Genomic DNA, 25,080 nt, shown 5'->3' on the forward strand with positions numbered 1-25,080 from the left:
GACACGATTCACTTCATGCATTGGAGAAGGAAATGGCAACCCATTCCAGTATTCTTGCCTGGAGAATCCTAGGGATGGGGGAGCCTGGTGGGCTGCTGTCTGTGGAGTTGCACAGAGTTGAACACAACTGAAGCAACTTAGCAGCAGCAGCAGCAACAAGGGGAAATATCTGATTATGTTTGCCCGAAGTACCATGCACAGAACGTGTGATAGCTGGCATTCTCTTTCTTCCCTTTGTATTCATCACACACATATTATGAGCCTGTGTTAGCATGTGCCAGGCAAAGCTCAAATATGGAAACTGTGTTCCTGACTCTTTGCCCTTTTTGACATATGATTATCTTAAAAACACACATATAGCACTTATATGCCAGGCACATCTCAGTAGCTCAGCTGGTAAAGAATCTGCGTGCAATGCAGGAGATCTGGGTTTGATTTCTGGGTTGGGAAGATCCCCTGGAGGAAGGCATGGCAACCCACTCCAGTGTTTTTGCCTGAAGAATCCCCACAGACAGAGGAGCAGGCGAGCTACAGTTCATAAGGTCACAAAGAGTCGGACACGATTGAGGGACTAAGCATATATACCAGGCACAGTTCTAAGCACTTTACAAATACTAACTCCTTAATCCTTGAAGCAGCCTTAGGAAGAAGGTACTGTCCAAGGTCATAGGATTAGTGCTGGGGTAACCAAGAGATTCAAAGCTGGCATCCTGGCTGCAGATTTTGTGTCCTTCTGCACTATACCATGCTTTGTAGATTGATTTTCATATAGCCATCATTTGTATGTAATGAAAAATAGAATATGGTCCCTGCCTTCAAAGGATTAACAAGCTAAATCGGTTTCTTCTTTCTTTTCATATATATCTTCAAAGATCAGGTCTTGATAGAGCATTATGGCCCATTATTTTACTTGATATGGTCATTTATTGAATATGTACAGTGTTTACCAAAGACACAGGAACAATGCAGGCTGCATGTTAGGGAACTCAAATCAGAGAGACACAATTTTGCAAACACTGATGGAAGGATGTTTGTCAATGAAAATTTCCCAAAGAAGTACTGCTTGATTTGGAGTTTGCTAAATGGAAGAATGGAGAGAGAGGAAGGATTTGTTGTGAGAAGGCACAGTGGAGTCTATACGAAGCAGCATGTTAGGATTAGGAATGGAAATGATTAAAAGTGTGACATGACCAGAGAAGGAAGAGGGGTTTAAGTTCAAGTAGCCTGCATTCTGTGATAAAGATGTGGAATTGATTCAGTCAGTAATGGGAAATAATGAAGAAACTTAAGGAGTGAAAAGACACGGTACAAATTATGTTTGAGGGCCACGAAATGGACAATTTGACTCAGAGCTGCCACTAAAAGTAATGTGGATTCCTAATTTCATTTTTTACCTCTTTCCCCCTCATCTGCCTTCTCCAACCCTTTGTCTCCTCTTCTTTGGCCTCTCCCATTTTTTTTGCCCTAAACTCCACCCAATCTTATCATTCCCTTCAGTAGTAAAAAATGTCTACTGTATCAAGGTTTAATCACAAAAAATTTCAGGAAAACACACAGTATCTGCATTAGACCATATGTGTATGTGTGTGTGTATTTCAGTCATTCAGTCCTGTCTGATTCTTTGTAATCCCATGGACTGTAGACTGCCAGGCCCTCTGTCCATGGAATTCTTCAGGCAAGAACGCTGGAGTGGGTAACCATTCCCTTCTCCAGAGGATCTTCCCGATCCAGGGATCAACCCGAGTCTCCTGCATTGCAGGCAGATTCTTTACTGTCTGAGTCACTAGGAATGGCTTAAACCATATAATGAATTTCATTGTCAGCATTCTTTCTACTTGACAATTCAAAACTTCCCTTTTGTTAATGATACTTCAAGCATCATTGTGAGAAAGAATATTTGTTTGGAGGAGCAGTCAACAGCTGAAGGAAGAGCCTAAAATCTATGGTTCTTGAGTGACACCCTCCTCTTCTCACATGAAGATCCATCCTGTCTCAGTGAGAGGCACTGAAATTTTGCTGCATCCTGATGGAGAGAAGTGACAGCATTGTGCCTGCAGAGAGCTCTGGGATTGCTTTTCAGCTGTCCCCCGTGTCCTTCCGGCACAAAATCCATCCTCCCTGGGTCTGTTTCCTCTCCTGTGTTTACCTGAAAGAACTATTAAAAGATCAGGCAACTGGAACTATTAGAAAAGCACAATGCAGATCAAAAGCATTGCTATTAATTTCTATTTTTCAGGCAGAGTTGAGCTCGGTATATCACAGTATTCCTCCAGGAACTCTGTATTTAATGGCTTGAAATCTTCATCTTTCTGGAATAGTGAGAAAAACACAGTTCACCTTCAGTTCTCACAAATGAGGTTGCTTTCGTCCTTGTGCGCCTTTCAGAGCATTGCCAGAGAAAACCTTCAAAGTCAACTTTCTGAATGGCTCCCGATTAACATTAATGATCTCCTTCAAGGAAAATGTGCTCCTGTTTTCCTCTTGAATTTTTATACCTTCTTTTTTTTTCCCCCCCTGTAGATCAAACAGTCAGTTGAGACCCACTCCAGCAGCCTTGGCAGAAGGGCTGTTCTCTACAGGCCTTCTTCCTCCAGCCAAAGGGAGCTTCAGCTCCACCGGAGAATTCTCACTCAGCATCACTATATGGTTGTCATCTCTGAAGAAAGGCTCGGTGCCGACCCTGGGCTACTCGAAAAAGGTCAGAATCAGAAGTAATTACCAAAGTTGCTTGTCATCTAGTGTAAATACTTCCTGGAATGTGCTATTGTCTTCCTCTAAAAAAATTCACAAGAACAAATTTTTACCCATGATCAACTTTCTTGCACCATAGAAAACTTGGATTCTTTTTTAGCTTCCTCTCCATTCTCCTTTAGCTGCATTTCTTTATTCCTGAAATTATTTTGTTTATATTTTTGCAGCATTTTGGAGTTACATAGTTCATCTTTAAATGCTGCATAAAAATGTTTATGTTTATGAGCCTGAATGCATGTTCTGCCCAGCACCAAACTGCTCCATATTTTAAGAAAATTGCCACTTCATCTGACTGCAAGTAGAATGTGCTGGAAATTGTTTTGAGAAGCCACCTTAAACGTGAATCACAGATTGGCTCTAAATGCGAAAGAAGTGTAGATATTTATCTCACACACTGTTACTAGTCAAGTACTTTTTATTTCTACCATTTGAAATGAAAAATAAGAGACAAGTTCTTAAATAAGTTATTTGAAAAGGAAGTTGAGTAGATGATGAGGGTCAAAAAGGGCAGTAACAATAACAGCTGACAGATCTTGAGTGACTAACCATGTGACATATTGTATTCTGTATCCATGGCCTCAGTTAATCCTCACTGAAAGCCTCCGAGTACCCCCAAGAAAAGATACATGCACCCCAATGTTTATTCCAGCATTATTTACAATAGCCAGACATGGAAGCAACTTAAATGTCCATCAGCAGAGACATGGATAAAGAAGATATGGTGCATATATACAATGGAATGTTACTTAGCCATAAAACAGAACACAGTGGTGCCATTTGCAGAGACCTGGATAGAGCTAGAGACTGTCACACAGAATCAAATAAGTCAGAAAGAGAAAAACAGATTAATATAATATTGCATGTATGTGGAATCTAGAAAAATGGTGTAGATGAACTTATTTGCAAAGGGGAAATAGAGACACACACATAGAGAACAAATGTAGGGACACCAAGGGCTAAGGGGGAGTGGAATTAACTGGGAGATTAGGGTTGACATATATATACTACTATGTATAAAATAGACAACTAGTGAGAACCTGCTGTATAGCACAGGAAACTGTACTCAGTGCTCTGTGTGTGTGCTTAGTCGCTCAGTCATGTCCAGCTCTTTCGACGCCATGGACCGTAACCCGCCAGGCTCCTTGGTCCATGGGGATTCTCCAGGTAAAAATATTGGAGTGGGTTACTATGCCCTCCTTCCGGGGGATCTTCCTTATTCAGGGATCAAATCCGGGTCTCCTGCACTGCAGGCTGATTCTTTACCATCTGAGGCAGCAGGGAAGCCCAGGAACGTGAAGTGAGTAGCCTATAGCTTCTCCAAGGGATCATCCCAACCCAGGAATTGAACCAGGGTCTCCTGCATTGCAGGTGGATTCTTTACCAGCTGAGCTACCCAGTAAATGTTCTGTGGTGACCTCAATCAGAAGGAAAACTATAAAAGAATAGCTATATGTATCACTGATTCACTTTGCTGCACAGCAGAAACTAACACAGCATTATAAAGCAACTACACTCCAATAAATTTAAGAAAGAAATATTCATCCCTCCCCCACTTGCAGAAGAGGAACCCAAGGCTTGGAATATTTCAGGATGCACCTTGTATCTTAAACCGTGGTGATGGAGGGGCAGGATTTGAACCCCCCGGATTCCAGATCTCACTTCTGTGCTCGCCCTCTTCATCTTCGTGTTGCTCACTCCCTCTTTTGACCCCTTTGTTGTTGTTCAGTTGCTAAGTTATGTCTGACTCTTTTTGACCCTGTGGACTGCAGCATGCCAGGCTTCCCTGTTGTTCGCTATCTCCCAGAGCTTGCTCAAACTCATGTCCATGGAGTTGGTGATGCCATCCAACCAACTCATCTTTCGTCATCCCCTTGTCTTCCTACCTTCAGTCTTTCCCAGCATCAGGGTCTTTTCCTGCATTAATCCATCATTTTACAGCTACCAGAACATGGAGCACTCATTCTCTGTGGGCCAATTAGAGTTTTCTCTCTAGGATGGCACAGTGTGTGTTTGTTTTCCTATTTATCAAAAAGGGAGGAGAGGAAAAGCAATTTGAATCAACTGCTGATCTCCATGGTGTTTTCCTCTGGGAGAAAATAGATCCCGGTGCCACAGTAATTTTCGTTTGTCATTTCAGTGTCAGCCACCTGACACCCTCATAGCACATGCTTTTCAATTAGGTCCCCCCTTGCTCTTTAAGGGCTTCCCTTGTGGCTGGTAAAGAATCTGCCTGCAACGTGGGAGACCTGGCTTGGATCCCTGGGTTGGGAAGATCCCCTGGAGAAGGGAAAGGCTACCCACTCCAGTATTCTGGCCTGGAGAATTCCATGGGCTGTATAGACCTCGGGGTCACAAAGAGTTGGACACAGCTGAGACTGAGCAACTTTCACTTCACTTTTGCTTTTTAAAAGGCTAGTTTACATTGGTCATGAAAGAGGCTGGGAACACTTAGCCATGGCCACCCTTTACCACCTTTTTTTACAATGTTGGTGATAAAGTTATAAGCTAGTTCACTAACCAAGCTCCCAGGGGAAAAAGCCTCAAAAGATCTATTTTGATGAAAAAAAAGGACTTAAAAATGTGCAGAATACAGTCCATTAGGACAAGTCTTCAGGAATGCCATTTGCTGGCCTCTGCCCCCAGGAGAAGTATGTTAATATAGAGCTTTTGGAAGCAAATAAGAAAAGCAAAAGGGAAGGTGAAAGCCATGGAATATGGAAGCAGCTGGAGACAAAGTTTACAAACCTCACTGAGGTTGGTTCTAAGAAGGACCCCTCTGGAGTCTAAAATACTTTGGCACCTGATGCAAAGAATTGACTCATTGGAAAAGACCCTGCTACTGGGAAAGATTGAAGGCAGGAGGAGAAGGGGGCGACAGAGGATGAGATGGTTGGATGGTATCACCAACTTGATGGACATGAGTTTGAGGAAGCTCCAGGAATTGGTGATGGACAAGGAGGCCTGGTGTGCCACAGTCCATGGGGTCACAAACAGTCTGACACGACTGAGTGACTGAACTGAACTGAAAGTTCTAAAACATCCATAAATGATATTGTCAGAATACCACTGATCAGAATAACTGTCAGTCTTAAGGAAAGATATAAAACACTTTGTCTTCTCATCCTATAAATTATTTTAGCCCACTGCTGAACAAGGTGATTCTATTAGCACCACCCTCATGCCAAATGAGCTGTGGTCCTGGAATCCTGCAAAGCCTTGACCCTGATAACACAACACTACTGTCTGCAATTCACGTGTTTTCTGCCCCCTCAGTGCTGCTACTCATATATGGGCACAACACGGGTTATCTGTGCTTTCAACTTCAATTTCCATTTTATCCACCTGCAAAACAAGGAATATGTCTCTTCTCTCCCTTGATGTCCTTTGGGTCAGTTTTATAAGAAAAAGAAGAATTACTTCGCAGCTTCCAAATACCAAGAAAGTGCAAAGAAAGCCTGAAGGCAATAGAATCTGGCAGCCAGAGGAGCTGCTGGGCACAGTAGCACAAGATAACTAGATGATGTCACTGGAATTTGTCAGCGTAAATACTGATTTGGCTCCCTTTCCCAACATTTCCTCAGTTTTGAAAACATTCACTGCTTCTTTCTTGCTATTCTTTTGCTTTATATGGTAAGATGTTATTCCTGGATAGGCCTCAAGAAAGGGTAGCAATTTCACAAGTATGGGATATTGTTGGTTCTCCATTTGATTTTGTAGTTTTCATTGTGAGAGCCTGTGCATCAAATACCTGAGATAAAAAATTTCTGTGACCATCATCTAATATGTCTCTGATTATCTAACATATAGAAAAAAAAAGCCACTTTTTAAATTGCAGCTTGTTTTCCATGGCCACACATTTAATCTATAGACTGTTTGAATTGAAGCACTTACTGTCAAAAATATTTTCTTGAGATTTAATTCATGTAAAATTTATTTTACTCTAGTTTCACTTATTCACCTTATGCTTGTCTTACTACATGTACAGCGACAGAGAGTGGGACCCTAAATTGGCCCCTTTAAACTTCATCTCCCCATGCTAAGCAGCTTGGTGGAAGTGAAAGCAATTCAGAATGATCTGGAGACCTACTCTCCTTATCTTTCTTTTCATCATTTGCTGTTTGCTAACCTGAGATTTGAAAAGATTACATTAAAAACAAAAGAGGCACTTCTACAAATGTTATTATGTACCAAGGTGCAGAGTTGACACATTTATAAAACACATTTTCGGTCCTAAGAAAATAAATATAAAACACATTTTCCCTGTTCTTCCCATTTATTCTACCTGCTTTCTAGTCCTGTTTTGACTTTTCCCCCATCATTTCTGCTGATCTCTTTTTTTTGTGCCATCCTTTGAAGTACAGGTGGCCTTTTTCAGGGTCCCTTTAAAAAAAAACAAAAAACTTTTAAGGCTAGAAATGGATAAAAATTAGGAAAAAATTCAAAAGAGGGCTAGTCCAGGCAGGCAACATTCTACTATTAAGTATAATCTGTTCTTGAAGAGTAATATTTGGGCTTCATCTTATATTTAATTACTAATTTAGTAAACATTAATTTAAGGGAAAAGTAAGCAGTCTTAGGTTGCAAATTCAAATATAAGTATTATGTTTTCCCCTGGTTAATTCTATTCTGTGATATAATAGAAATTGGTGATTCTAACCAGAACAACAATAGATCCGTATATATTTGGCCTTGTTCTCTGAGTCTTGTTATAGTTTATATATTAAAGGCAGTAATGATATTTACTTCACAAGAATATGTGGTGAGAATTTAATCACTTTGTCCATACCCATCAGAGTTCTGGGAGGAAACAAAGTAAAGCCCAGCCAATATTTCTCATTCAGTAGTCTGGGAGTGGGGCCCAGAAATTTGTATGTTAAAAACAGACACAGGTAATGCTGATGTGTAGCCTGGTTTGAGGAACACTGTCCTAAGGGATATACTATTGGTTCAAAAAACAGCAATCTTTAGAGTTCATTTTGTAATAAAATGATACAAAATTGTGCTTGCTATATGCCATTGAACTATAAATACTGAAGATTTATTGGTATAGTTGTTAATAAGTATTTCAACTTGAAGCTGATTTTTAGGACAGTAAGAGGACAATTGTCTTTACAGATTTCTGCCTACAAAACAGCAGAATATGAAACATACAAATTTATTGTCCTTTAGCCTCCTACTTTGGAAAAGTATATCTTCTGTTTCTGCAGTTGTAAGACCATAGAAGTCTCTGAATATATGTCTCTAAAAGAAAAGGTTGAAGGACCAACCAATTATTCCTTTTCCTAATATCTAGATACTATATAGTAAATCAGTGCTCTGGTACATGGAAAAGAATAGTGGCCTAAAAGAGAGCAGGTATTCCCCCCAAAAGTTCTTAACCTATTCCCATGGTGACATCCAAGAAAGATGTTTTCTAGGAACTCTGATTCAAGGGACTTCATCATTGGATCAGAATTATTTATGTATATTTGAAGGGTAGAGTATATTTAGCAATTTTCTGTCCACTCTTGAGTATACCCTGCACTTCTGAATTGTGTTGTATAGTCCATGTGAAAAACAAATGCCAACTGCTAGCCAAGCTACAGAATTGGAGACTGTCTTATGATTTCAAATTGCTCTTATTTTTGTAACTTGGGGCTTTTATACAGAATGGTCTTTGAAGAAATATAAAAAGTGAAAGACTATAAATTTTTTTGCCAGGAGTTGACAAACTATGGCCCACTGGCCAAATCTGGCCCAATGCTTATAAACAAAGTTTGAGTGGACAGCCACTCATTTGTTTTTGTACCGTCTTTGTCCGTTTTTGTACTGTAACAGCAGAGCTAAGTAGTTACAACAAAGACTATATGGCTCTTAAGGCCTAAAATATTTGTCATTGAGTCCTTTACAGAAAATGTTTGCTGACCTGTGGATCTAGACTAATTCTATGTCATTTGATCTCATGATGGTGGTTAAACTCAAGGACTGAGATAGATTAGGTTTTTAACTTAACTGAAACCTCATTCAAAAAGGATTTGATGGTTTATAGGCAAACATATAATAATAAGATTGCTAAGATGGAAATATAAAAGTAGGGCTCAAACTGGATATTCCTCTTAGCTACCATAATTTGAGCTTAATTTTGGCTTGAGCTGCCAAGTACCCAGCTTGGCAACAGGGGAAAGAATAGAGAGAGGTTTTGCTCTTGGGAAGAAGGGGACACTGCAATGCCTCCCCTTTATCTCTGACATGCCCAGATAGTACATTTAAAACAACTTTTTCAAAAAGATTATTAAATTGATGACGTTATGTAAGGTCAAGGGCCAGAGTAACATTTGTATTGCAGACGAAGTGGATGTGAGCTGAGAGTGTGACATGACAACATGACATAATGAAAGCATCTCTAAGAAGGGATAAGATCAATACTGTGATAAATCGTATTTATCGATATTTGTATCAATACATTTGCTATATTGTATTATAGAGATGATACTTTAAATAATATTGCTACAGCTTTCCCCCCACTAAGAAGGACACTGTAATTTTCCCAGCTGTGTTCTTGGGATGTACTATCAAAGACACAGTTAGCAGAGCGAGATGTTACTACTACTTAATGTTGTGGAAAATGTATTAAAAAAAAGGAAAAGCCCATTTCCTTCCCTGTTTATAATTTCGTAGTTTCTTCCCTCCCATAAATTTATTTACATTCACCTGCACTCTTAAAAACGTCCAACACATCCATGTATCATTTGAAATTTAGTCTCATTTTGAAGGTTTATTTATAATGGCTACTTGCCAAAAGCTGTTTCTGCTGGTTGTGCGGAAAAGAAACAAGTACTGCAGATCAATCTTAACTTTCCTAATGGAAAATGTATTTCAGATTTTTCTTTAGTTTATTTGTATTCCAAAAGAAGCCATAAGGAAGTTGAGATTTCAATTAGGTAAGAAGAGCTTAACCACAATAATTGCTTTCTTAGGGAGGGTAGTGGACTGTGGTAATTAAAGACAATAAGCTGTGGAGTAAGACTGAACCTGGGTTGGACTCCCTGGTGTTATCTTTAATGGTTACACTACCCTGGGCAAGTTGGCCTCTCAAAGCCCTCGTTTTTCTCTTCTGAAATGGATGGTTTTGAGATTGTTCTGAGAATGGCATGTGATAGGCACTCCAAAAATGGGAGATAATATTGTTACTGCTGCCAGGAACTAGATACAGAAAGGAGATGGTGAAGATTCCTTTGTGGAGAGGTACGTTAAAGGGGGGGTTTCCCTGATGGCTCAGTGATAAAGAATCTGCCTGCAATGCAGGAGACATGGGTTCGATCCCTGGTCAGGAAGATCCCCTGGAGAAGGAAATGGCAACCCACTCCAGTATTCTTGACTGGGAAATCCCATGGAAAGAGGAACCTCGTGGGCTACAGTCCATAGGGTTGCAAAGAGTCAGACACAACTTAACCAGTAGCAGAAGGGTGCTGCTACTGGAAATTTTGCATTAAAATCCCCCTATTAAGTCCTATTCTTTTCAAGTCTCCTTCCCAATTTAATATTTTTTCATAAACGATCTGGGTTGTTAACCCTCCTAAAATTCTGACACACGGTCTCCTGAATCATTTCATTAGGAAAAACAACTTCACTTCTAAAAAAATTTGTCAGCTCCTTGAGATCAGGAACCCTGTCTGCTCACCTCATCACATAGAACTATGCCCTCCATGTAGGGGCACACAATAAATATTTATTAGAATACATAAATAAATGAAGATGAAATAGTACAGTTGAGCCCCTTAAATAGTGAACTACCTCAGACTTTCACATTAAAACTTAATTCTTCAGCCTTTCATTTTTATGTAACTTTAAAGGAACATTGATATTCTACTCATGCTCAAATCTGCTCATATAACAAAAATAATGCAACCACAAATGTGGTAGGAGATAAAGCTAATACTTTATACATCAAACAGTTCTAGACTGTTGAGGTTTTTAATGCCTGTGTCTGTTTTTCAGTTTTCCCCTTCCTTGGATTTCAAGACTCTTCTGACACATTTAGCAGTGTTCCTCAACCTGTTATTTTTGCAGGAAGGGCAGATGTGTTTAGTTCTAAACACGTGCAGGCTCAGGTGCCTTGAGATTTTCACATAAATGTACTCAGCAGAGACTGGAGGTCAGGCAAGAGATGTAGATGTGCAGGCTATCTGCTTAGAGGTGATAACTGATTCATTGAAGGTTTAATATTCCATAAAACAGAGGAACACACAGAGTCACTTAAAGCTGCTCTCGAGTAAAGGACGCAGAAAAATAAGCTTATAGCTTTTGCTGCTCATGACTGTAGAGAGCGTTAAAGGTGAAAACCCCTATCATGTCATTTAGGTCCTGTCGGTGAGTTCTTAGCATTGTGTGAAACATTCACTTCTAGTCCCTTGCTTTGAAAAACATGTCATATGACCCAAGATTTTTATAGCTTGTACCTCTCTAAAGGAAAAGAAAGTCACCATCAAATTCTCTTTCCTAGCATCCAGGTACTATTTAGTAGATCATTGTTTTAGTTCATAGAATGAATAATGGCCTAAGAGAAAATAAATATTTTCCAAAAGTTTTAAGCTTGCACCCAGGGTAGAGTCTAAGTAGTATGTAGTTCGGGAGACTCTGATGCAGAGTATATTTTATCTTTGGCTTGGAATTATTTATGTATACTTGAGGAGGCATATTTCTACAGTTGCAGTACAAACCAAGAACTGTAGCAGGAACAAGAAAATAGATTGTTCCAATTGAAAAGACCATTTCTGGGAGGCCTGCAAGTAGTTGGGCCAATATTTTTGTATCCCCACTGTTTAACCGGTCGCTTGAGTACAGGATTTATTTGTAGTAACCTTAGAAGGCCCAGGACCTGTTGAAGGATGAACATTGTATCAATCAGACTTACCCAACAATGGACTAGCCCAGCTCAAAGAGTAGGAAGTTTTGATGGAATAAGAGCAAAGCAGGAATGCTGCAGAAGGCTTGCTTTATCACTCAGGAGAATGCATAAAATCAGCATCAAAGCCTTTTGCAAATCTGCAGTTTGGGGATGAGCTCTAACACTCATACACACAAAATCAGAGGAAGCAGGACAATATATTTTTTTAAATTGGAGTATAATTGTTTTACAATTTGTGTTAGTTTCTGTTGTACAACAACATGAATCAGGTAATATGTATACATATATCCCCTCCCTCTTAAGCCTCCCTCCCACCACCCCCCATCCCACCCCTCTAGGTCATCACAGAGCACCAGGCTGAGCTCCTGTGCTATACAGCAGCTTCCCACTAGCCATCTATCTTACACGTTGTAATAGTGTATATATTTCAATGCTACTGTCTTGATTCTTCCCTATTCTAGATTATCCCTATTCGATCATTCCCTGGAATGTTATTCTCTCCGACTCTCTCCTTCCCTCTGTGTCCACAAGTCAAGACAAGATTTTAAACCTCTATTATTCTAGAATTCCTTTTCTTTAGTCTTTGCCTTTAGTCTTCTGTCCTCTGGCAGAAGAGAGGAACAGGAAGCTAAGATGGAGCGAAGAAATGTGGACCCGAAGGCCAAACTGGAAGTGGTCCCTTTAGGCTGGGGGTGCAGGTTGATAGCAGATGCTTCTTCTGATCCTTTACAATTTGAGAGCCTAATGAACTCATTCCTTTTCCCCTCCAGCCCCATACCAGCACCCCTGCTGCCTTCCTGAGTTTAATATGCACTAGGACTGTTCAGCAGGAAGATAGAAGAGGAAAGGTCACATTTGAAAGGCACAGTGTTTCGCTTTGTCGGTATTTTGCCTGGAACGCACTTGACATACGTTTTTTATTAGGCAAGGAATAGGTTTTGGACGGTATCAGAGGTGCTTCTGTGCCCTGAGTTAATCAAACTAGAAAAGAAAAGAAACTGAATCAAAGAAATGGCATAGGGCCGCACCGTTCTACCTTATTGTATTATAACACATGGTAATTGTGTATTCGGGTTTATTGTTATTTTCCTCATCGCTCATAGAATTATTGATGTATTTACTCCCAAACAAAATGTGTTCCTTAATTGGCAGGGGAGCGCTCAAGGAATGTTTATTTAACCTTAACTTGGTTGAATTGTTTATACTACAGGGACCCTAGTTCAATTTACTTTAGTTTTTGGGAAAAAAAAAAAAAAACTTTCTTATTTATAGAAGCTGAGTTATGAGTGATCTCCCCACTCTGATGTTTCCTTTACCCTCCACTGTGCAGAGGGAACAAAAAGCCACTGTCTCATTTTTACTCCAAAGAAACTAAACTACTTCCTTAAGTGGGTTAGTTCTTTCAATTGAAAATGGTAACCAGATGTTTACTGAAATCCCTAGCATTTCTCCTTCAAGCCTAGTTTCTTTCTAATTGTTTGATCTTTTTAAGTTTCATAGAAACCAGATTGGATATTTGAGTTTTCCATAGCTGGGAAATGTTTAATGCTGCTTTGAAGATCCTTTGTACTATTACTTTAAATGCACTTTCTTCTGCTTCCACTTTTTAAAAAAGATGCAGCGGTGGAACTTTTATCAGGTAATTTGTTACAGGTCCTTGTTCACTTCATATTTCTTTAGAGTTGTAAATACTGGGGGATTTTTTGTTTGTTTGAAAATTTAGAGTTTTTTGTTTGATTTTGCCACAGACTAAACTGTGCTTTTTAAATGACAGATTGAATTTTTAAAAACAAATATTTGTATCATATTTAGATGGAGAAAGACTCCAGGAAGGAAAACAAACTCCTTCATATGGGACCTTTCAAGAGACAGAATGTGTGGATTAATTTAAGGGAATTTGGAGACTTCAGACATAGTGTGTTTCTATGCTAGTGCATTAGCAGATTTAGCTGCTTGAAATATTTTAGACCTTGTCCTCAAACTGGTAGGAGTTTGGGAGCATCTAACCAGATTTTCGGGACTGCCTCTCAATTTTTATATCACTTTTACTTTCTACTCTCATTGTTACAAATATTGTTGAAACATCCCAAGTCACTTCCTCTTTAATTACTGTTTCCCTCTGGATATCCTGTATGCTTTCTATCTTATTTTTAGCTAAAGTTACTTCCTGTTAATAGCTTCTCTTTGCAGAAGTCGAAACCACAGTTTGGGAAACAAAGACTTAAGGGAAAGGAGACTTTTTTCCCCTTTGGTAATCTCTCTCTATTTAATCCTCAATAATCAGACTTGCACCACACCACACCCTACCTCCCCAAATTATCCTTTCAGAATTTGCCAAAAAACTCCATTTTGTTACAAATCCAGCCACTATATTTATGATTCCAATATTTTTGGTAGAAGAACAGATTTGAGCATGAGTAGAATATAAACTAAGCTTTAATATAAATTCACTGAGATAATTTCTTTATGTCCTTGATCTTACGCTAGCAGAGTTTCCCAAACTTGGTGAAATGTAGGAAACAGTGGAATAAACACTTGCCCTAGTACTGAATGGGTGCTATAGGGTCCACCATTTTCTTACAAACCCTTTTCTCTCTTCAGTTCAGTTCAGTTCAGTTCAGTCCCTCTGTCGTGTCTGACTGTTTGCGACCCCATGAACCACAGCACGCCAGGCCTCCCTGTCCATCACCAACTCCCAGAGTCCACCCAAACCCATGTCCATTGTGTCGGTGATGCCATCCAACCATCTCATCCTCTGTCATACCCTTCTCCTCCTGCCCCCAATCCCTCCCAGCATCAGGGTCTTTTCAAATGAGTCAGCTCTCTGCATCAGGTGGCCAAAGTATTGGAGTTTCAGCTTCAACATTAGTCCCTCCAATGAACACCCAGGACTGATCTCCTTTATGATAGACTGGTTGGATCTCCCTGCAGTCCAAGGGACTCTCATTAGTCTTCTCTAACACCAAATGCATCAATTATTCGGCACTCAGCTTTCTTTATAATCCAACTCTCACATCCATACATGACCACTGGAAAAACCATAGCCTTGACTAGATGGACATTTGTTGGCAAAGTAATGTCTCTGCTTTTTAATATGCTGTCTAGGTTGGTCATAACTTTTCTTCCAAGGAGTAAGCGTCCTCTAATTTCATGGCTGCAGTCACCATCTGCAGTGATTTTGGAGTCCAGAAAAATAAAGTCAGCCACTGTTTCCTCTGCCCCATCTATTTCCCATGAAGTGATGGGACCAGATGCCATGATCTTCGTTTTCTGAATGTTGATTGAGCTTTAAGCCAACTTTTTCACTCTCCTCTTTCATTTTCTTCAAGAGGCTCTTTAGTTCTTCTTCACTTTCTGCCATAAGGGTGGTGTCATCTGCATATCTGAGGTATTTCTCCTGGCAATCTTGATTCCACCTTCTGCTTCCTCCAGCCCAGCATTTCTCATGATGTACTCTGCATATAAGTTAAGTAAGCAGGGTGACAACATACAGCCCTGACGTACTCCTTTTCCTATTTGGAACCAGTCTGTTGTTTCATATTCAGTTCTAACTGTTGATTCCTGACCTGTATACAGGTTTCTCAAGAGGCAGGTCAGGTGGTCTGGTATTCCCATCTCTTAATTTCCTTAATTGTGCCTTGCCTACTTCTCCCACCTTCCTGTCCCATCCTTCCTTATGTTCTTCTTCCAGATGAGAGCTTTCTCCAAGATGTTTATCCCTAGTCATCTTATTTTCCACGTGGCTTGATACTCCCTCAAGAAACGTTTCTACTCTATGGATTGAACAATCGCTTCTGGGAAACAAATCAGCAGCTGCTGGAGGCTAGGGTTGGTGGTCAAAGGGGACAAACTTCCAGTCATAAATCAGTTCTGGAGATGTATTATATGGCATGGTAACTCTGGTTAGTGTCGTTGTAATGTTAGTCGCTCAGTGGTGTCGAACTCTTTTCGACCCCATAGACTGTAGTCCACCAGGCTGTTCTGTCCATAGAATTCTCCAGGCAAAAATGCTGGAGTAGATTGCCATTCCCTTCTTCAGAGGATATTCCTGACCCAGGGATTGAACCCAGGGCTCCTGCATTGCAGGCAGATTCTTTACCATCTAAGCCATGATGACTATACTTAATAATACCATATTGTATAGTTGAAAGTTGTTAAGACAGTATATTGTAAAGGTTCTCATTACCAAAAAAAAAAAAGGTATGATTCTGTGTGTGGTGACAGATCTCAACTAGATTTATTGTGGTTATTATTATCAATGTGCACACATGTGCACATACACACACACTATAAATACATATATATGGCTTCCTGGTAGCTCAGCTGGTAAAGAATCTGCTCACACTGTGGGAGACCTGAGTTGATCTCTGGGTTGGGAAGAACCCCTGGAGAAGGGAATGGCTACCCACTCCAGTATTCTGGCCTGGAAAATTCAATGGACTATATAGTCCATGGGGTTGCAAAGAGTCGGACACAACTGAGCAACTTTTACTACATATGTATCTGGAAGTTCAATCACTCAGTTGTGTCCCACTCTTTGTGACCCCAAGGACTGCAGCATGTCAGGCTTCCCTGTCCATCACAAACTCCTGGAGCTTGCTCAAACATATGTCCTTTAAGTTGGTGATGCCATCCAACCATCTCATCCTCTGTCTCCCCTTCTCCTGCATTCAATCTTTCCCAGCATCAGGGTCTTTTCCAGGTCAGTTCTTCGCATCAGGTGGTCAAAGTATTAGAGTTTCAGCTTCAGCATCAGTCCTTCCAATGAATATTCAGGACTGATTTCCTTTAGGATGGACTGGTTGGATCTCCTTACAGTCCAAGGGACTCTCAAGAGTCTTCTCCAACACCACAGTTCAAAAGCATCAATTCTTTGGCACTTGGCTTTCTTTATAGTCCAACTCTCACATCCATACATGACTACTGGAAAAACCATAACTTTGACTAGATGGATCTTTGTTGGCAAACTAATGTCTCTGCTTTTTAATAAGCTGTCTTGGTTGGTTATAGCTTTTCTCCCAAGGAGCAAGCATCTTTTAATTTCATGGCTGCAATCACCATCTGCAGTAATTTTGAATGTTGAGTTTTAAGCCAGATTTTTCACTCTCCTCTTTCACTTTCATTAAGAGGCTCTTTAGTTCCTCATCACTTTCTGCCATAAGAGTGGTGTCATCTGCATATCTGAGGTTATTTCTCTCAGCAATCTTGATTCTAGCTTCTGCTTCTTCCAGCTGTCCATTTCATGTGATATACTCTGCATATAAGTTATATAAGCTGGGTGACAATATACAGCTTTAACGTACTCCTTTCCCAATTTGGAACCAGGCTGTTGTTCCATGTCTGGTTCTAACTTTGCTTCCTGACCTGCGTACAGATTTCTCAGGAGGCAGGTCAGGTGGTCTGGTATTCCCATCTCTTTCAGAATTTGCCCCAGTGTATTGTGATCCACACAGTCAAAGGCTTTGGCGTAATCAATAAAGCAGAAGTAGTTGTTTTTCTGGAATTCTCTTGCTTTTTCTATGATCCAACGGATGTTGACAATTTGATCTCTGGTTTCTCTGCTTTTTCTAAATCGAGCTTGGACATCTGGAAGTTCAGGTTCACACACACACACCCACACACACCCACACACACACACGCTTCCCCAGTGGCTCAGTGGTAAAAAATCTGCCTGCAATGCAGAAGGATTCCTTGGGTCAGAAAGATCCCCTGGAGGAGGGCATGGCAACCCACTCCAGTATTCTTGCCTGGAGAATCCTATGGACAGAGGAGCTTGGCATGCTGCCATCCATGGATTACAAAGAGTTGGACACGACTGAAGTGACTAAGCACATAGCATATATATGCTATGTTTTATATATATATATATATATATATATATATATATATGTGTAGAGCGAGAGAGAGAGAATATCATGTTGTACACCCTGAATTAACATGATATTAGATGTCACTTATATCTCAAGAAAGTTTCTCTGGGGATATAACCTAAAAATAATGTTGAATCCTAATCTGTCACCTATAGGCAGAGTCTTGAGAAAGCATTGATTTTCCTAGTACCTGATAGATGTTTTCATTTGTGTGTCCCAGGGCCTTGATATGTATAAATAATGGATAATGCATGATGCTTCCATTCTCTGGGAATGTTTTTCTAACTAGCAATGCTGACTGTGAGCCCTCAGCCTTATAGACTCTAAAGCTTATCATCAGATTCTTTCTCTCCTTCAGGGATAACACACAACAGGCACCACACCCTGTGGTGTGCCTTCTCAGCCATGACTCCACACCCCTTACAGTTCCTATGCCTCTCTTGTGCTATCACAATAACAATTACTCTCCCAGATGCTGGTTTCTTCCTTATATTATACATCTTCACCACAGAGGCCAGTTTATTTTATTTTATTTTTATTTTTTAAATGTTTCATTTTGATCTCCAATATTCCCCAATTTTTTTAACAAGGTTTATTTGTTTATTTATTTTCATTTTTGGATGCACCCTGCAGTGTGTGGGGTCTTAGTTCCCTGACCAGATTTCGAACCCAAACCCCCTGCATTGGAAGGCAGAGTCTTAACCACTACACCACCAGGGAAGTGCCACAAGTGCCAGTTTATATTCCATAAGCACAGCTCTGCTCCCATCAGTTCCCTCTGGAGAAGTGTTCAATGATTTTTATGTCTGCCTAAGCAGAATGCAGGTCAGGAAGCAATAGTTAGAACTGGACATAGAACAACAGACTGGTTCCAAATAGGAAAAGGAGTACATCAAGGCTGCATATTGTACCCTGCTTATTTAACTTATATGCAGACTACATCATGAGAAATGCTGGGCTGAAAGAAGCACAAGCGGGAATCAAGATTGCTGGGAGAAATATCAATAACCTCAAATATGCAGATGACACCACACTTATGGCAGAAAGTAAAGAGGAACTCAAAAGCCTCTTGATGAAAGTGAAAGTGAGAGTGAAAAAGTTGGCTTAAAGCTCAACATTCAGAAAACGAAGATCATGGCATCTGGTTCCATCACTTCATGGGAAAGAGATGGGGAAACAGTGGAAACAGTGTCAGACTTAATTTTGGGGGGCTCCAAAATCACTGCAGATGGTGATTGCAGCCATGAAATTAAAAGACGCTTACTCCTTGGAAGAAAAGTTATGACCAACCTAGATAGCATATTCAAAAGCAGAGACATTACTTTGCCAACAAAGGTCGGTCTAGTCAAGGCTATGGTTTTTCCAGTGGTCATGTATGGATGTGAGAGTTGGACTGTGAAGAAAGCTGAGCACCAAAGAATTTATGCTTTGGAACTGTGGTATTGGAGAAGACTCTTGAGAGTCCCTTGGACTGCAAGGAGATCCAACCAGTCCATTCTGAAGGAGATCAGTCCTGGGTGTTCATTGGAGGGACTGATGCTGAAGCTGAAACTCCAGTATTTTGGCCACCTCATGCAAAGAGTTGACTCACTGGAAAAGACCCTGATGCTGGGAGGGATTGGAGGCAGGAGGAGAAGGGGATGACAGAGGATGAGATGGCTGGATGGTATCACTGACATGAGTCTGAGTAAACTCTAGGAGTTGATGATGGACAGGGAAGCCTGGAGTGCTGCGATTCATGAAGTCACAAAGAGTCGGACATGACTGAGCGACTGAACTGAACTAAACTGAAGCAGTATGCAAATTTCTTAGCCCAACATTCTGCACTTCTCATGCCATGGAGTTGGATACCTCCATACCCCTGCGACAGCATGGCTCTCAGGCTTGTCCTACACTTGAATTACCTAGGAAATGTAGAAATTAAAGAACCCAATGTCCAGGCCCCATTTAGAAAATTTTGTCAGAATTGTAGGGTCAGAGAGTTGGATTTGGACATTACTTTAAAAAGAAAATCTTAACTTTATTGGCCTAAAGTTCTTATTTTACATGAGTTCTTTTTTTAAAATTTATTTTACTGAAGCACAGTTGATTTACAATGTTGTGTTAATTTCTACTGTACAGCAGTGATTCAGTTATATATACATACTTTCTTCCTATTCTTTTTCCATTAGAGTTTATCACAGGATATTGAATATAGTTCCCTGTGCTATACAGTAGGACCTTGTTGTTTATCTATTCCTTTTATAATAGTTTATATCTGCTAATCTCAAACTCCCAATCCATCCCTCCCTGCCCCGCAAACCTGCACCTGAAGTCTGTTCTCTTATATGTGAGTCTATTTCTGCTTTGTAGATAAGTTCATATGTGTCATATTTTACATTATACATTTAAGTGATATCATATGATATTTGTCTTTCTGACTTACTTCACTTAGTATACTAATCTCTAGGTCCATCCATGTTGCTACAAATGACATTATTTTATTCTTTTTTGTGGCTGCGTAGTATTCCATTGTCTATATGTACCACTTCTTCTTTATCCGTTCATCTGCTGATGGACATTTACGTTGTTTCCATATCTTGACTGTTGTAAGCAGCACTGCAGTGAACACAGGGGTGCATGTATCTTTTTTGAATTATAGTTTTCTCTGGATATCAGGCATCAGGTTTTTTTTTTTAAAGTATCCCAGGGAAGATCCCCTGGAGAAGGGATAGGCTCCCCATTCCAGTATTCTTGAGCTTCCCTTGTGGCTCAGCTTGTAAAGAATCTGCTTGCAATGCGAGAGACCTAGGTTTGATCCCTGGGTTGGGAAGATCCCCCAGAGAAGGGAAAGTCTACCCACTCCAGTATTCTGGGCTAGAGAATTCCATAGACTGTATAGACCATGGGGTTGCAAAGAGTCAGACATGACTGAGCAATTTTCACTTTAAGGCGATATTAATGTATGGGTGGGATGGAGAACCACTTTGATTAACCTACTCACCTCTGCCTGATTCCATGGCAAAGCTTTCTACTTTGCAGTGTTATTTAGACTTGTCTCCTAGAATTTCCTCCTTTCCACCATTTCTTAAAATCCAAATGAATATCTAAATTCACCGATGGTGTCATTTGCTCAGTTTTGTATCTGACTCTTTGCAACCCCATGGACCATAGCCTGCCAGGCTCCTCTGTCTATGGGATTCTCCAGGCAAGAACACTGGAGTGGGTTGCCATTTCCTTCTCCAAAATTAACCCATAAATTCCCCTCAAACTCAAAACACTAAACAAGTTAACTAAAGCCTCATCACTCGTTATTCCTACACCTCTGATGCCTAGATTATACTTGTGTTTTTTTTTTTTAATAATTTTTGTCTGTTAATCTCATCTCCCCTTCTACACGATAAACTTCTTATAGAACAGGGAGTATTTTATTCATCTGTTTATTCATTATACTGTGCCTAGGACAGTGTCTTGTGTATACCTAGTAGGTACACAGTTAAATGAATAAGCCGTTGAAAAAATAAACCTATAAACATATTAATAACAGAGCTGAATATTTCAGATATTCAAGCATCATTTGCTTCTTTGAAGTTTAGAGAAAAAATAGTGAGTGCTTTATAGGAAATAACTGTTGTAGAGCTAAATGAAATGTGCTTTGGGCTGTGTCTATCAACTGAAGAACAGAACTCACAGGCCTGCTGCCTCTAGTGAAAGTTCCCTGTAACCTTGTATCAGCGGGGTCAATGTTTATGTATCAGCGGGGTAAATGTCTATGTTTCCAAAGAAATGAATTCTGCTAATAAGTTAATAATAGCTTTTAATAATAATAATAACTCTTTCCAGCTCTTTCACTAAGGAAAAATATGAAAATCATATGTGAATCTCATCATCTGTGCAACAAAATGATCTATTTAGAGCCGGGAACTTTAGGAATTTAAAAAATCCACTTAGCATTCCATCTTGTTATCGGAGTGACCAAACAAGTGATTAAAGGGTGTAAAGGGCAAAGATGTCTCTTAGCCTGCCCTGACTCTCTTAATTGCTCACTCTCTATTTTATACTTACCAGGAGGTAAAGAGAATCTTTGCCTGAATGTTTAAGGAATATACTTTTGGCAAAACTTTACCATATTATCTGCTGATTTGCTAAAACTATGATTCTCAATTTTTGTGTGTATCAGAATTGTCTGGAAGGTTTGGTATATCACAGATTGCTGGGCCCTACTCTCACTTGATCTGATTCAGTAAGAATGTAGAGGTGAGTTGAGAAATAATAAGTTGCCTGGTAATGCTAATGTGCTGTCCAGGACCACTTGTTGAAAACTAGTGTCCTAGGTCGTTCCTTATTACAGATTTTCAGTCTTTCTTCCAGAAGCACAAAGATATTCTGCCTATTTGCCCTTTTAAGTATTTAATGGCCAAACTGTTTCTCATTTGCCTCCTTGGGACCCCAAATCAATCTTCTACCTTGGTGAGAAGCCCCTCCTAAATTTATATAGATGCTAAACCCATTAATTGTGAGTCAACATGCAAAACCTTGGTACATGCAAAGCTTAATTATTTGCAGTCAAGACCAGTGACACCGTTTTAAAAGGATAGGAACAAGTAGCTGAATTTACACTGTCTTTGGACATGATGGGCTTGCTTGAAGATAGTGGAATCAAGGTAAAAATATGGACAGATGATTTATTCTAAATGGTAAGTATATGCCCCCAAAGAGAAGCACCTAGCTGTCACCTGGAGCCAGACATCCTGGAACGTGAAGTCAAGTGGGCCTTAGGAAGCATAACTATGAATGAAGCTACTGGAGGTGATGGAATTCCAGCTGAGCTATTTCAGTTCTAAAAGATGGTCCTGTTAAAGTGCTATACTCAATATGCCAGCAAATTTGGAAAACTCAGTAGTGGCCACAGGACTAGAAAAGGTTAGTTTTCATTCCAATCGCAAAGAAGAGCAATGCCAAAGAATGTTCAAACTACCGTACAATTGCACTCATCTCACACGCTAGCAAAGTAATGCTCAAAATTCTCCAATCTAAGCTTCAACAGTACATGAGCTGAGAAGTTCCAGATGTTCAAGCTGAATTTAGAAAAGGCAGAGGAACCAGAGATCAAATTGCCAACATCCATTGGATAATAGAAAAATTAAGAGAATTCCAGAAAAACATCTACTTCTGCTTTATTGATTACGCCAAAGCTTTTGACTGTGTAGATCACAACAAACTGGAAAATTCTTAAAAGAGATGGGAATACCAGACCACCTGACCTGCCTCCTGAGAAATCTGTATGCAGGTCAAGGAGCAACAGTTAGAACCAAACATGGAACAATAAACTGTTTCCAAATTGGGAAAGGAGTATGTTAAAGCTGTATATTGTCACCCAGCTTATATAACTTATATGCAGAGTACATTATGACACATGCGGGACTGGATGAAATACAAGCTGGAATCAAGATTGCCAGGGGAAATATCAACAACCTCAGATACGCAGATGACAGCACCCTTATGACAGAAAGTGATGAGGAACTGAAGAGCCTCTGGATGAAAGTGAAAAAGGAGAGTGAAAAAGCTGGCTTAAAACTCAACATTCAAAAAATGAAGATCATGGCATCCGTCCCATCACTTCATGGCAAATAGATGGGGAAACAATGGAAACAGTGTCAGACTTTATTTTGGGGGTTCCAAAATCACTGCAGATGGTGACTACAGCCATGAAATTGAAAGATGCTTGCTCCTTGGAAGAAAAGCTATGACCAATCTAGACAGTTTATTAAAAAGCAGAGACATTAGTTTGCCAACAAAGGTCCATCTAGTCAAAGTTATGGTTTTTCCAGTAGTCATGTATGGATGTGAGAGTTGGACTATAAAGAAAGCCGAGTGCTGAAGAATTGATGCTTTTGAGCTGTGGTGTTGGAGAAGACTCTTGAGAGTCCCTTGGACTGTAAGGAGATCCAACCAGTCCATCCTAAAGGAAATCAGTCCTAAATATTCATTGGAAGGACTGATGCTGAAGCTGAAACTCTAATACTTTGGCCACCTGATGTGAAGAACTGACTCATTTGAAAAAACCCTGATGCTGGGAAAGATTGAAGGCAGGAGGAGAAGGGGAAAACAGAGGATGAAATTGTTGGATGTCATCATCAACTCAATGGACATGAGTTTGAGCAAGCTCCAGGAGTTTGTGATGGCCAGGGAAGCCTGGTGTGCTACAGTCTATGGAGTCGCAAAGAGTCGGAAATGATTAAGTAACTGAACTGAAGGATAAACAAGATAGTACTGTGGAAAAGAGGAATTCTGGCCTGGGTTTCTATGTCTTTGTGAAACCATGACTAAATTACTTAATTAAATTCTTAGATTCCTTTCATTTTACAGAAGATGAAGATTTTTGGATTAGATATACTAGGTATATCTTATTTAAGATCTATTTCAACTAGAAAATATGTAAAAAGAATAATAAAGAATGAGAGCGATTACCTAAAATGCCAACAAAGACATACTTCTTTACAAGTTTTTTCTACTTTTTATACAATTTTCTAGTTTGAGTTTTTTTTAGCACACTGTTACGTCAGAAATACATGCCATAAAAACTTTGTAAATATTATTTCAGAGGCTACTTAACATTATATTACCAGATGAATGTAATATTTACTTTATTGTTCTTAATCTTTCCCATATTGTTAGATATTTATGATATTTCTAATGTTTTGCTATTATAAATAATGCCCTTGGAAAATTATTCTATGGAAGTGTGGTATGGAAATCCAAGTTCACAGCTGGAGTATAAGACAGATTAAGTTTCTGCTGGAAATTGGTACTAGCATCGTGGCCAGAATGCTGGGAATGTGAGAATGGCAGGCACATTCCATGGTAATCTGAAGGCTCATCTGAGAGGGCCAGTATCAGGAATCATGAGTGTTTGCCCTTCCATTGGCTTGTTTGCTCAAGGATTCATGTTCATTATTTGTTCATTTTTGAAGAAATAGCATATTAAGTTTTATCAAGAAGACTTTGCTTTGTGTTGTCTGAAATCTCCCACTCATAACTGTACAGAGCAGGACTATAGCACCCTGAGACTGATACTGTTTCTCGTCTTATGGAACGTAATTCTATCACTTTGTCACATTGAGTATTTTATATCAGAGACATTTGGAATTGTAAAATGGTTGAGATCTAGCTTAATTTTATGTTTATTTTCATTTCTATTTAGCAGTTGATTGGCATCATAGGGTGCTTTGAAAGATGTAGTGTTTGAAAAGACTCAATGTCTGTTTTTCATAGAGAATAATAGTGCTTTATTTGGATGCATATTCAAACCACATTTTTAGAAAATAGTTTTCCCATTTATCAAGATGTTTTATGTTTTTGATAGAATATTGAATCAAGCATTTGCGAGTACAAAGGTAAAAGCAAAAATCACTCCAGAGATAACACAGTTGCCTCCTGCCTCTTTTTGCAAGTCTACTCCACATGTTTTAACAGATACTTTAAAAAAAATTTTTTTTTTGGCCATACCACGTGGCTTGTAGGATCTTAGTTCCTTGACCAGGGATTGAACCCAGGATCCCAGCAGTGGAAGCACAGAGTTTTAACTACTAG

General features: G+C 39.7%; 1 protein-coding gene across 2 annotated transcripts in view; it reads left to right on the plus strand.

The window, feature by feature from the left end:
* CPED1 (cadherin like and PC-esterase domain containing 1) overlaps positions 1–25,080 on the plus strand; it is a 326,436-nt gene that overhangs the window by 35,534 nt on the left and 265,822 nt on the right. Inside the window, exon 2 of one of the 2 annotated variants that reach the window (XM_040259514.1) lies at positions 2,521–2,698. The exons of the other annotated variant lie outside the window; for it this stretch is intronic. Within the exon in view, the coding sequence (XP_040115448.1) occupies positions 2,521–2,698 (178 nt within the window). The remainder of the gene's footprint in view (positions 1–2,520; positions 2,699–25,080) is intronic. 2 annotated transcript variants of the gene reach the window in all.

This window comes from Oryx dammah, unplaced genomic scaffold (assembly GCF_014754425.2).
Source record: "Oryx dammah isolate SB20612 unplaced genomic scaffold, SCBI_Odam_1.1 HiC_scaffold_18, whole genome shotgun sequence".
NCBI lineage: Eukaryota > Metazoa > Chordata > Mammalia > Artiodactyla > Bovidae > Oryx > Oryx dammah.